General features: G+C 37.4%; 1 protein-coding gene across 2 annotated transcripts in view; it reads left to right on the forward strand.

Moving 5' to 3' along the window:
• Positions 1 to 14208, forward strand: part of ASB5 (ankyrin repeat and SOCS box containing 5) — a 66453-nt gene that overhangs the window by 25665 nt on the left and 26580 nt on the right. The window contains exon 1 of one of the 2 annotated variants that reach the window (XM_050792550.1): positions 12894 to 13408. The exons of the other annotated variant lie outside the window; for it this stretch is intronic. Coding sequence (XP_050648507.1) covers positions 13372 to 13408 — 37 coding nt within the window. The 5' untranslated portion in view covers positions 12894 to 13371. Of the gene's footprint in view, positions 1 to 12893; positions 13409 to 14208 lie in introns of those variants that run through there. 2 annotated transcript variants of the gene reach the window in all.

The raw sequence follows: 14208 nt of genomic DNA on the forward strand, positions 1-14208 counted from the left end.
GTGCTGGTGATGAGAGATCTGTTTCTGTCTTCCTTATTTGATATTCACTGGTTTAGATTTGTTCGCATGTGGTGTTGACTAGCAATCTAGTACATTGGAAAGAGTCCAAGTCGGAAGCAGACAATCTTGGTTCCTATCTTGTTTTAGAGCCCTGTGAGCCACTTTGAGAATACCACGTACCCTCTCTCAACCTGTTTCTTCTTCCACAAAATGGAGGAGTTAGACAGGATCACTGGTTTTTGAACCTTTTCTAAAGCCATTGGCCCTTTCTTTTGTGGTGATCTGGAAGGTCATTTTGTAAAGCTGAGAGTGGAAGCTACCCTGATGGGAGACAGAGCCCACACTTTGCCAGCACACTCTGAGGTAGCTTTATTGAGCTCCTTGGGCTCTTTGAAGCCATTTGTAAATGGCTAAAGAAAATGATTTCTACATCCACTTTTAGCTCTGAATGCTAAATAATGCTATGCACATTTATTTTGACTTTTGGTGAACCAGTTTCCTGCCAGAGAAACTTTTAGCACAAAGAACCCAAGTTACCTTTTGTGAATTTCTCATGCCCATGACCTCAGTCACCCTATTCCAGAACATGGATGTACTTGACCGAACTCAGAACAAGTGCACTGAGTCACCAAATAATGTGTAATGATCATTATGTTAGGACACTTCCTGTGGCCTTGCAGGTGGTATTTCACTTAACTCACTTTCTTTTAAGGACCGCCTAAGGTCACTTAAAGAATGCTGTTGGCAATTTTCTTCCCAGCACTCTGGAGCACTCGTCTATCTCCGTATTTTCACATCCTCTCCACCAAACACACTTTCATATGAAGAAAGTTCCTACGTCATCTTGGATGCTCTGTTACTCCTCAGCACCCATGGGAGACGAACTAAAGTCTCTTATTGCCCTCAGTGGTAGAGCAGACATACCGCAGATCTGCCCAGTGAGGGAGAGCAGACAGTCCCAGTAAGACTGCAGGTTGGAATAAAGAACAGCAGGGTAAGAAGAGCCAAGTACTTTCTCTTCCCTTCTCATATTGGGAGTGTCCCATTTTCTGTTAACCTCTTCCTCTCTTTTAAAATCGTTTTACCTGGGTTCTTTTAGTTAATTAGTATTTTCTTGATCACAAAACATGCCTCAACTGGGAAAAAGGAACAGAACTTCTTTTACAGAGTTTAATACAAGATTTTAAAACATAAACCTGTATAGGCCGGATGCTGTGGCTCACGCCTGTAATCCCAACACTTTGGGAGACTGAGGCACGCAGATCACTTGAAGTGAGGAGTTCAAGACCAGCCTGGCCAACATGGCGAAACCCCATCTCTACTAAAAATACAAAAATTAGTTGAGGGTGGTGGCCCGTGCCTGTAATCCCAGCTACTTGGGAGGCTGAGGCAGGAGAATTGCTGGAACCTGGGAAGCAGAGGTTTCAGGGAGCCGAGATCACACCGCTGCACTCTAGCCTGGGCGACAGAGCAAGACTGTCTCAAAAAAACAAAACAAAACAAAATGTAAACCTGTGTAACCACCATTCAAGTCATGAAATAGAACCCCAGAAGCCTTCAGGTATCCCTTTTCAATCACAATACCTTCTCCTCCCATCAAGACAGAGTGACTAGTTCTTATAGTAATCGTTCTCTTGCCTTTCTTTAGTTTCAGCTCCTATGCATACATCTCACATTGACATGGTTTAACCTGTTTTTGAACCCTATATTAATTGAATCATTCTCTAAATATTCTTTTGTTATTTACTTTTACAATGGACAGTATGATATAATTGTCTACATATATCTAGGTTCATTTATTTTCAATAATGTAAATTCCATAACCAATTTGGGGCAATTATGAACAGTATTTCTATAAAAATCTAGTATAAATAAGTTTTCATAGCTCTAGAAGTGAAATGTCCAGGTCATAGGGCCTGTGTGTCTCCATTTCTAAGACAGTGTTGCCCTGTTTTCCAATGTGGCTGTATCTGTGGTGAAACCCCAGCAGGTTATGAGAATTCACGTATTGTCAGTACTCTTAATATTTGCCAATCTGGGCTGGGTACAGTGGCTCACACCTGTAATCCCAGCTCTTTGGTAGGCTGAGGTGGGTGGATCACTTGAGCTCAGGAAACCAGCTTGGGCAATATGGCAAAACCCCATCTGTACAAAAAATACAAAAGTTAGCCAGGCATGGTGATGTGCACCTGTAGTCCCAGGTACTTGAGAGGCTGAGGAGGGAGAACCACCAGAGCCTGGGGAGGGTGAGGCTGCAGTGAGCCTTGATCACGCCACTGCACTCCAGCCTGCATGGCAGAGTGACTCAACCTCAAAAAAATAAAAAAATAAAATAAAATTGCCAATATGGTGGGCATGTGGGAGTATATTATGGTTTAATTTTCATTTCCCTAACTAATAATGCCATTTTAATTTTTGTTGACCACTTGTACTTCTTCTTTTGTGATGTGCTTGCCAAATATTTTGCCTTCTATTCTATTGGGCCGTCTGCCTTCCCCCTTTTTAAAATTGAGTATTACAAGTTATTTTGTATCCTAAAATTGTAAGAAAATGAAAACATTTAGAAGAACTATTTACAAATATCTTCCGTGGCTTGACTTTTCACTTTTTATTGGTGTTTCCACTGCTGAACAGAAACTCTTAATTTAAAAATAGTCACATTTACAAATTTTTCCCACTTCAATTAAGACTTTTTGTGGAATTCATCTTAAAAATCTTTTGGTACTTCAAGGTAATGGAAGTATTTTTTTTCCATATTCTTAAAGTATTCCTTTGCAATCATCCACTTGAAATTAATTTTTTGTATCGTTTAAGTCTACTTTTCACCAAATGCACAGTCAATTATATTTACACCATGTATTGGAAAGTGGGTTCTATATTTCATAATCTATAGTCACTACAGTGCCCAGTTTGTGTAAGTCTAGCGTTTATTCATGCATGAGTCTGTTTATGGGCTCTTATCAATTACATTGCTCTGGACCTATACTATACTAAACTGATTTCTGTAGCTTTAAAATAGGTCTTCATAGAACAAGCTCTCCCACATTCTATTTTTTCGTAGTTTTGGCTATTCTTGGCAATTTGAAATTCCATGTATCAACTTTAGAAGTAATTTCTGTGGTTCGCAGAATACTTGTTGCATTTTTGTTGGAATTCATTGAACCTATAAATCATTTATTTGAAGAATAATTTACAACTTTGTAATACTTGGCTTTTCAATCATAAATGTGATATAGTTTCTCATTTATATAGGTTTTATTGAATGCCTCCCAATAATGTTTTATTATCCCCGGGGAGATCTTATATATATTTGTTGAATTTATTCATAGGTAACAGATTGTTTTATGCTACCATAAATAATATCTTAATAAATTTTTATGTTTTCAACCTGTTTGTCAAGGGCAGAAAGAAATACATTAATTTTTGTATATTAACTTCATACCAAAGAACTTTTCTAAGCTCTCTTATTAATTCTAATAGGAATCTATGGGTTCTATAGGGATTTTTTACGTGGAAAGTTATATTATTTGTGAATAATGAGAGTTTTGTTTCCTTTCTAAATGTTATACCATTTGTATTTCTTCTTCTTTCTTTATTCTATGGATTAAAACGTCCTGTACGATGTTGAATAGATTGGTGGTAGGGAGTGTTCATTTTTGTTTTTCAGTTGAGAGGGAAAGCCTTCAACATTCTGTCATTAACCATCATGCCTTCTGAAGGTTTCTGTTTTGTTTTTGTAGCTACCCCTTACCATTCTTAAGGAAGTTTCTCACTTTGAGCTGTGCACACATCTGGACATTCAGTATACGGAGGAGAGTTTGCTTTGCACATGCATTTTTTAGAAAGCATTCCCCATATCATTATTGGTGTAGTTCATGTTTCAGCTTTAATATCTGGGAAACAGTTCATAGCACCTGAACTCACTAAATAAGCAACTGCACTGTGGTGTGAACTGTCTACACTTGTACTCTGTGGTCCTGGCTAGTGCTGTGACACTGGTTTAAACGAAATTATCTTTCAGAGTCCATTCCTTACATCCTGAATACATGCACTGCATGTATCTGATGGATGGTCTGAAAGATTCTTCTTTTTCTTAAGATAAGATTTAAAAAAAAAAACTTTATAGAAGATTGCCTCAGAAAATCTCGTTGAATAGCATGCTTCTTCCTTTCTCCCTATTATCTCTTGACCCATAAATAGTCTTATAGTAGCTGTAAAAGCCTTTCTCCTTACGGTTAAAATTAAATACAGTAAAACATTTCCCCCACTTCTTCCAATTCTGATATTTTAATGGCAACACAGCAAGTTCTAATTAGCCTAAGTTAAATAACCATTACTAATTTTACACCAAGATCAACATGGGGGATTTCCTTTTTTTTTTAATCTGTGTAATTTTTTTAAAATATACTTTAAGTTCTAGGCTACATGTGCACAACGTGCAGGTTTGTTACATATGTATATATGTGCAATGTCGGTGTGCTGCACCCATTAACTCGTCATTCACATTAGGAGTATCTGCTAGTTCTATCCTTCCCCCCTCCGCCCACCCCACGACAGGCCCCAGTGTGTGATGCTCCCCACCCTGTGTCCAAGTGTTCTCACTGTTCAATTCCCACCTATGAGTGAGAACATGCGGTGTTTGGTTTTCTGTTCCTGCAATAGTTAGCTTAGAATGATGGTTTCCAGCTTCATCCATGTCGCTACAAAGGACACGAACTCATCCTTTTTTATGGCTGCATAGTATTCCACGGTGTATATGTGCCACATTTCCTTAATCCAGTTTATCATTGACGGACATTTGGGTTGGTTCCAAGTCTTTGCTATTGTGAATAGCGCCACAATCAACATACCTGTGCATGTGTCTTTATAGTAGCATGATTTATAATCCTTTGGTTATATACCCAGTAATGGGATGGCTGGGTCAAATGGTATTTCTAGATGTAGATCCTTGAGGAATTGCCACACTGTCTTCCACAATGGTTGAACTGGTTTACAGTCCCACCAACAGTGTAAAAGTGTTCCTATTTCTCCACATCTTCTCCAGCACCTGTTGTTTCCTGACTTTTTAATGATTGCCATTCTAACTGGTGTGAGATGGTATCTCATTGTGGGATTGATTTGGATTTCTCTGATGGCCAGTGATGACGAGCATTTTTTCATGTGTCTGTTGGCTGCATAAATGTCTTCTTTTGAAAAGTGTCTGTTCATATCCTTTCCTCACTTTTTGATGGGGTTGTTTGATTTTTTTCTCGTAAATTTGTTTAAGATCTTTGTAGATTCTGGATATTAGCCCTTTGTCAATATGGGGGATTTCTTTGTGTTTCATTATGTTTGCATAGCTTCATAATGTATCTCATCACTTCCTGGTAATGAATAATTAAGTTTATCTGGAAACTCCTGAAGAGCTGGGTTTAGGGGACAGATTATAAAGAGGGTGGTGGCTGAGGTGAGGCCTGGGTCATCTTTTTTGTTATTGGTGCTGTTGTTGTTGAGATAGGGTCTCTGTTGCTGAGGTGGCAGTGCAGTGGTGCAATCATAGCTCACTGCAGCCTTGAACTTTTGGGCTCAAGTGATCCTCCTGACTTGAGCCTGTAGTGTGCCTGTAGTCCCAGCTACTCAGGATGAGTCCCGACATCCTGAGTATCTGGGTTTACAGGCACATGTCACCATGCCCAGCTAATTTTTAATTTGTGTGTGTGTGTGTAGAGATGGGGGTCTTGCTATATTGTCCAGGCTGATCTCAAACTACTGGCCCCAAGCAATCCTCCCACCTCCTCCGTCTCCAAAAGTATTAGGATTACATGTGTGAACCACCAGGCCCAGCCCCTGGGTCATCTTAACTCAAATGACTGTTTACAGTTTGGCTATTTTCACTTGGTAGTAGGATAAAATTGAGATTTATCAAAGAGATAGCCACCGTTAGAGGAAGAGTCAGTGCCTCCCTGTACTACATGTGAGGTCCTGTTTCCAAACAGCTGTTCCAGATTTAAATCATACATAGAAATTGAAGCAGTAATTGGTCTATTAAAAACAGCAGTATTTTTATTCAGTGCTATAGGTGTATGTAGCTATGCATGTAAATGTGGTTTATGTGGTATGCCCTGTACATCAATGAATTTGTGCTTTGATGTGTGTATCACACCAAACTTATACTTGAAAGATGTCACTTCTGTAGACAAGATTATGGCTATAATTTTATTCCAGCTCTCCTTAATGCTTGAGTCTGAAAAAAATTTTAGGCACAGTGTTTTGAAAATCATAAATATATATCATTCAGAGTAGAAGCGGGACATATGGGATTATAAAAAAAATTAAAAGAACGAAAGAAAGTGAGCAAAGAAACATAGAAATGGTGAGTCAAATACAAAGCACAAAACTAATGTAGGAAAAATAAATCCAAAATACATCAGCAATTAAATAGCTATAAATTGAATGGTTTTTCCAGTTAAAAGATTACAATGTTCAGATTGAATTTTTGTAATATCCAGCAACATATTTTTAGAAATGACCTGCCTAAAACGTAAGGATTCAGAAAGGTCGAAAATAAAAGGATCAAGAAAGATATGCCCAAGGGAAATGCCAACTAAAAGTGCTGTTGCTGTATTAATACGAGAAAAATAAGACTTTAAGGAACCAAAAAAACTGCCCGTGTGGTGGCTCATGCCTATAATTCCAGCATTTTGGGAGGTCGAGGCAGGCAGATTGCTTGAGCTCAGGGGTTTGAGACCAGCCTGGGCAACATTGTGAAACCCCATCTCTACTAAAAATACAAAAAATTAGCCAGGCATGGTGGCGCATGCCTGTAATCCCAGCTACTTGGGAGGCTGAGGTGGGAGGATCATTTGAACCTGGGAGATGGAGGTTGCTGTGAGCCGAGATAGCACTGCTGCACTCCAGCCTGGGCAACAACAGAGTGGGACCTGTCTCCAAAAAAATAAAAAGTAAAAATAAAGGAAAACAACTACTAGATGCCACTATATAATGATAAGAGGTTGAATTTACTAAAAAGCTGTAACAATTCTTATTCACATAATTGCTTTAAAATATAAAGTTCAAAAATTGACCTAAGTTTTAAGGAAAAATATTTTAATCGAATCATTTTGGTCATTGATTGGTTAAGCGGACAAACATGCTCATTATATAAACATGTAGCATAATTTAAAAAGGTAGACCTAATTGATATATGGAACTTCATATCCTCATTCTTTTCATGGACGTTTTGAACATTTGTAAAAGTTCAGTATACACAGGACCATAAAGCATGTCTCAGTAAATTTTAAATTTCTAATATTATAAAGTCCAGAGGTTGACAAACTTTTCCTGTAAAAAATTAATGAGTAAATATTTTAGTCTCCTGGGTCAACTTTGTGGGACTAGTTGAGAACAGTCTCAATTTTGCAGATGTTATGTAAAAGAAAATAGAGATAATATACAAACAATTGAGTTTAGTTCTGTTACAATAAAACTTTTATTTACAAAAACAGGTGATAGGCTAAATTTGGTCCATGAGCCATAATTTGCTGACCTCTGATTTGGAACATATAACTGGCCTCAGTAATTTTAATGGGGAAATCATTAACAAAATGTAATTAGAAAAAAACATTTATTCGGAAGTTAAGAAAAGATATTAAAGTAACTCATAGGTCAAGAAATCAAAATTATGTAAAGAATAAAACAATCACTTTCCACAAATTGATGAAGAAAATAAGAAAGCTGCAAGCAGAAATTAATAAGGTGAAAAATGAAGACAGGAAGAATCAACAAAGCCAAAGGATGGTTCTTTGAAGGACTAGTATGATTAGTAAACCTTGTCCAAACTTGTCATTGTAAAATAACAGCTGGATTTAGGAAGATAATATAATAGCAGATATCACTGAGATGTTTACAATAAGTGATTATTATATAACAACATAATGCCAATAATTTTGAATATTAAGACAAAGTGGACAATTTTCTAAATAACACAACTGATCTAAGCTGAGTTTAGAAGGCAGAACTTAAATAGTTGTAAATTCAAATATGTATATGTATAAGTAGTTTTTAAAATTCCTCAAAAGAACTCCAAAAGCAGATTATTTTACTAGTGACTTCTACCAAGCATTACAGGTGGAAATATTTCTAGTATGTGAACCACAATAATAGAGAAAATAAGAGACTAGTCCCCAACTCCTGTCATGAAGTGAAGTATAACTAACCCTGCCATCTGTGGTGGCTCCGTATTGTGTCAGCTTGGTTATGTTGGATCTGTTTCCCTTTTTGTGTTGTTCCGAGTGAGACTGGCTGGAAGAAAAGGTAATGTAAGAGTTGGATGGCAGTGTGAGGAAGCTGCCAATGGGATTCTGAATTTTGGTGTAGGGTACCAGGTGCCGTGGGTGTTTGCACATGTCACTGGTCATTTAGCAACATACAGAGGTAAAGCTTGTGCTCGTCTTGCCAGATCTTCCCCTTGACCCTTCCAGAACCCAGGCCAGGTATATGTGTAGTTTTGTGGTGAAGGCCACCCTTTTCTCCTTAGGTCATCTATATCATTGAGGACAAAGATGGTGATAGACAGACACATTCCTGATTTTTTTCCCCATAAGTTCGAGATAATCTTTGCTCTCCCCAGACCATTTCTTAGTCAGCTCTATTGCTGACTGCCAGACAGGCAACCTATGTTGACTTTAAGCACAACATCAGACACAAAGACAACAGCCTCACAGGAACTTATTAATCAACTTCTGCAAATGTAGAAGGTATAATTGGTATAATAAATCTCTTGGTCCGTAACATCCAGAGTGATTAAACCTTAACTGATACATTACGAGAATATGAAAGGTCACTACGAGGAAGGAATATTATAGGTCAATCTCACTCATGAATATAGCTGCAAAATCTTAAATAAAAGATCAGCAAATAAGCTTTCTAAGAAATCTGTTGTGGTAAGGTATCCTGTTTTAAATAACATCCTGTCCCATTAATTGAGCAGAAAAATAATATTTTATTAGGAGCTACAAAGTTGTTTTTGTAGAACCCAATCAAACCTGTAAAAGTTACCTTGGGATTGGCCGGGCGCGGTGGCTCAAGCCTGTAATCCCAGCACTTTGGGAGGCCGAGATGGGCGGATCACGAGGTCAGGAGATCGAGAGACGATCCCAGCTAACACGGTGAAACCCCGTCTCTACTAAAAAATACAAAAAAATAGCCGGGCGAGGTGGCGGGCGCCTGTAGCCCCAGCTACTCGGGAGGCTGAGGCAGGAGAATGGCGTAAACTCGGGAGGCGGAGTTTGCAGTGAGCTGAGATCCGGCCACTGCACTCCAGCCTGGGTGACAGAGCAAGACTCCGTCTCAAAAAAAAAAAAAAAAAAAAAAAAAAAAAAGTTACCTTGGGATTATTTTGAAGCAAATCTCAGACAGATCACCTAATGAATAAGGAAAGAATGGATTAGAGGAAGGCCAGAATGAATGTGAAGAGAAAAACCATTATACATATAGTTTTTATATATATATGTATATTATATATATAATAACTATTATAGTTATAGTTAATAACCATTATATAGAAATACTATAATGGTAACTTGGCCTAGGCCTTTGATTCAAGTATGATGGTATTGGAAATAAAGGAATATAGGCATTGTCAAAGAAAATTTGGAGAGACATTGACATGATGAAGTAATGGATTAAATTATACACACTTTCACATCAACATCTGAAAACCTTGGGGTAATCACAATTTAATTTATCAAGGCATTTTCAGTATAAGACATGATAGTACATTATGATACATTTAAGAACTGTACTGGCCAGGCGCGGTGGCTCACGCCTGTAATCCCAGCACTTTTGGGAGGCCGCGGCAGGCGGATCATGAGGTTAGGAGTTCCAGACCAGCCTGGCCATCGTGGTGAAACCCTGTCTCTACTAAAAATAACAAAAATTAGCCATACGTGGTGGCACGTGCCTGTAATCTCAGCTACTCAGGAGGCTGAGGCAGGAGAATCATTTGAACCCAGGAGGTGGAGTTTGCAGTGAGCCACTGCACTGCAGCCTGGGAGACAGAGCGACACTCCGTCTCAAAACAAACTAACTAACTAACTAACTAACAAAAACTGTACTAAATCCTTTGTCTGTTAATCTGGAATTAATCTAGGGAAAAACTTAAAAGTGCTTCATTCAACCCAGCAACCCAGGAAACTTGCACCTAGGGACTGTCATCTGGCTTCATCACCATCGGCAACACCTTTGAGAACCCAGGGACCGTTGAGAAGGCTATTCTGGAGAGTTCTATGCTTCCAGAGTACTGCTGCTTTAAACTATTCCAAAATCTGTGGCTTCTTCCAGACCCGTTATTCTTTAATTTTCTTATTTCTACTCTTTTAAGTACTTTCCCTCTGTAAATTTTTTGACTGTTATATGAAAATGGCTGGTCTGTTATACTATATGATGTCAACCAGCACTGATTTCTTTGCCACGGGTAGACACACCCATGATATAGGTTTAATGTCTTTTGAGTCCACAGCTCTTCAGGTTGTGGGGTTTTTTGGTGGTTGTTTCATTTTCATGGGCTGTTTTTGCTTGTTTGCTTGCTTTTATTTGTTTTCTTCTTTGTTTTATTTTGCATACAAAGGGGCAAACTTACTCTAGTATGCCAAGATGCTGTTTTGTGTACACCATAGGCACCAAGTAACAATGAACCATGAACATTTGTGGGGTTTACCAATAACTAAGGTGCTTTTGAGTTGTAAGTTTTCAATTTGCTATTTAACTTTACCCGTCAGTAGAAAGACAAGATTAGAAGAAGAAAGCATGCGTGGTGCATTTATATCTACGTTATAGCACCGATAAGAATAATGCATAAGCTAACATTAACTGAGGACTGGCTGTGTACCAGGCGGTGCTCTGATTCATGTACTAATTCTACAGTTATGTATTCATCACAAATTCTGTGAAGTAGGTGCCACTGTTAACCTTATTTTCCAGATAATGAAATTAAAGCACAAAGAGATTGAGTAATTTTTTTAGGTAACAAATTTAATATTTGGCTGAGCTGGGATATGGACCCACCATTGGCAGTATGATTGCAGGGCTGAGGCTCCTGACAACTATCCTATATGGGAATAAATAGTTCTGTTTATAGCTCTCCTGTAAAGTCATTTGTTATATCAAATGTAGGTAAACTGCTGATGCAAGTGAAATTTGTAAGAAGTGACATCAATGAGAGCTACTTTTATTTCTGTGTATTTTGGTTACAAATAAAATTGGCATTTTTAGGAAGTATATATTTTCTTATAAATATTGTATATTCAGCAGAAATCTGCAGAAAGGTCAAGTCCTATTTTCAAAAATAGAATCAATATTTTTGGTTAGATTTTTGCTTATTTAATTTTTTTCTTTGCAATGACATCTTTCTTTTTAATATTTTTCATATCAAGGACGTGAAATAATTTTGTGTTTTGTTGTCATTGTCTTGTTTTTTTGAGACCGAGTCTTCCTCTGTTGCTCAGGCTGGAGTGCAGTGGCATGATCTCAGCTCACTGCAACCTCTGCCTCCCGGTTCAAGCGATTCGCATGTCTCAGCCTCCTGAGTAGCTGGGATGACAGGCATGTACCACCTTGTCCAGTTACTTTTTGTATTTTTAGTAGAGATGGGGTTTCACCATGTTGATCAGGTTGGTCTCAAACTCTTGACTTCAGGTGATCTGCCTGACTCAGCCTCCCAAAGTACTGAGATTACAGGCCTGAGCCACCACACCCGGCCAAAATTTGTTAATTTCACAGTTCACATGCCAACCAAAGGCTTTCAAGGATACCATGTTAAGGATAACAATAGCAAAAATTGTTTTTGCTTTCCTTTTCCACAGAATTCTTTTGTGCTTCATAAAAATCTTAGTATAAAAATGTACTGTCTATAGTAAAGTCATGCCCTCTGTTTTAGGACTCACTATTTTAGGGTGCTACCTACAATTTATTTACCATCAGTGAAAACGATATGTAAATCAAATATTTTATGGACAATGTTAGCAGTTAAGGGACCATCCCTACAACCTAACTATGGGAATTTGCTAAGTTTGTCATGACTCTGAGAACCTTTGACTCTCAGGCTTACGAGGGTGGCTTGATTAAGGTTCACGCAATTCTAAAAGTCTCCCAAGAGCTTAAGGTTCAACTGGGCAGCAACTATTTTCACCTGTGTGTCCCCAGGACATAAAACATGTTAGGCACCTGATACATATTGAGCGAATGGGTAAATGAATGACTGACATTTCACCTCCTTCATTCATTACACAAATAAAAATTAATAAACCTTGGTACAGTTTATGATGGTCCCTCATGATTTAAGGATTTAGATATTTTGAATTAAAATTGTACTTTGTTATTTATTTCTGCATGGAGGGATTATTTGTGCCTTAAAAAAATCATCAATCTTATTCAGTGTAGTTTAAAATATTCCCAAAGCAGGAATACCTTTTCTAACATTACACAAGATATTTTAAACATTTTGAGAACCTTTAGCTCTCAATATTGACAAACATTTGAGTAGGATAGAAATCATCCTTAAGTAACAGCTAAAGGAAAAGTAATGTTTATTGTTGGTTCAATATCCTGGATATTGGGAACAGATATATTTTCCTCAACAGAAGCCCTTTATCATTTTGTTTCAGGATCTATAATAAAAATATATTTCGTGAAACCATATGACATTATTATTTTAAACGATATTTAATTGGATTTTATACTATGCTTACAGTGTTTTTACTTGTATCAAAGTTGACAAAGTTGAAAAGGCCTTCTTATATAACATTTATTCTCAAAGCCTTACACACACATACTGATAAAATATCGTTCACCACAGTATTTAGGCCCTGATGGTAAATGTGTGGTTTTGTAATGATCTCAATCATATTTTCTCAAATTATGATTTTTCAGAGCGTTGTATCCTTTACCTAACCATTCAATCCCAATCACTCACTTCCACCCATATTTTCTCTAATTGTAATTTTTTTCAGACCCTTGTAACCTGTCCTAACCACTCCATTCTCTCCTGTAGGAGAGGAGACATCACACACCACAAGATTGACATCTGTAGTTTCCCAGCAACCTTTATACAAGAAATGCATGACCCTTGAAACAAAGGTTAACTGTTGGATAACAACTGCCCAATTTTTTTTCCAAGATGCTTATGTCAGGCTTACCCTCAGACCTCATCTGCCCTCACTCACTATCACTAGGCCAACAGATTTAGGTACTCATGTTTAAGTAAAGTAGAATAAAAAATAAAATGGAGCAAGAACTGAGCTCAGATATGACTCCTAAAGGTTGTATGAGTGCATGGCCTTGTAAAGAAACCCAAAGCAACACAACCTCTGAGAACTGAATAATGGCTCGTTCCAGATGCGTCTTTGCAATGGTGGAAATTTGGCACTAACAGGTAAAAGAAAACCTTAGAATTTCTTTGTGATGATTTAAGGAGAAGGTTTTATTTTTTACTTAGTGAGCCCTTAATAGTAATTTTGGAGTAAACATTCATTTTTTCTAAGGATAGGAATCTTACACTTTTAAAAAGACATTCTGAAATAAAAAGATGATCACAGACTTTTGCCCTGAGATAAAAGGACTTAAAAGTTATATCAACTTACGTATCATTATTGAAGGCAGTTTGTGAACTGAGCTGCTCTTCAGAAAATAAAAATTATCAACCTGTATTTGTTAATATTATGGTATTGCTGTTTTTGTGATTATGATATTGTGGTTATAATTATGAAGAATACTCATCTTTTAGAAATAATACTAAACTATTTATGGATGAAATTATATACTGAGATTGGCTTCAAAATAATCCTAGGAGTTTTCATGGGGGAGTGGGTGAGTTATAGATGAAACAAGACTAACTGTAAGTTGATAATTGTTTACACTGTGTATGGATATGCATGTATGTTTGAAATTTTTGTAGTAAAAAATGGGGAAAACTGCCAACCGAGATTCAGGCAGGAATATATTTATCCTGATGTTCTTTTTCTGACAGTGGAGTAACAATTACTTTTAAGTTCCCAAACTCAGGAATACACCCTCAAAAATCCATATCTGTGGATCACTCATTTGTTAATTTGTCTAAATACCACTTCTTGGAAGCAGTGAGCTCTCTAAGTTTGTGATTGGTTGTGTAAGTCAGAAAAGCTAAATTTGTGTCCCCAATATTTTAGCTTTAAAAATTGTCAGAAGGTGATCTTG

This window comes from Macaca thibetana, chromosome 5, assembly GCF_024542745.1.
Source record: "Macaca thibetana thibetana isolate TM-01 chromosome 5, ASM2454274v1, whole genome shotgun sequence".
Classification (NCBI taxonomy): Eukaryota; Metazoa; Chordata; class Mammalia; order Primates; family Cercopithecidae; genus Macaca; species Macaca thibetana.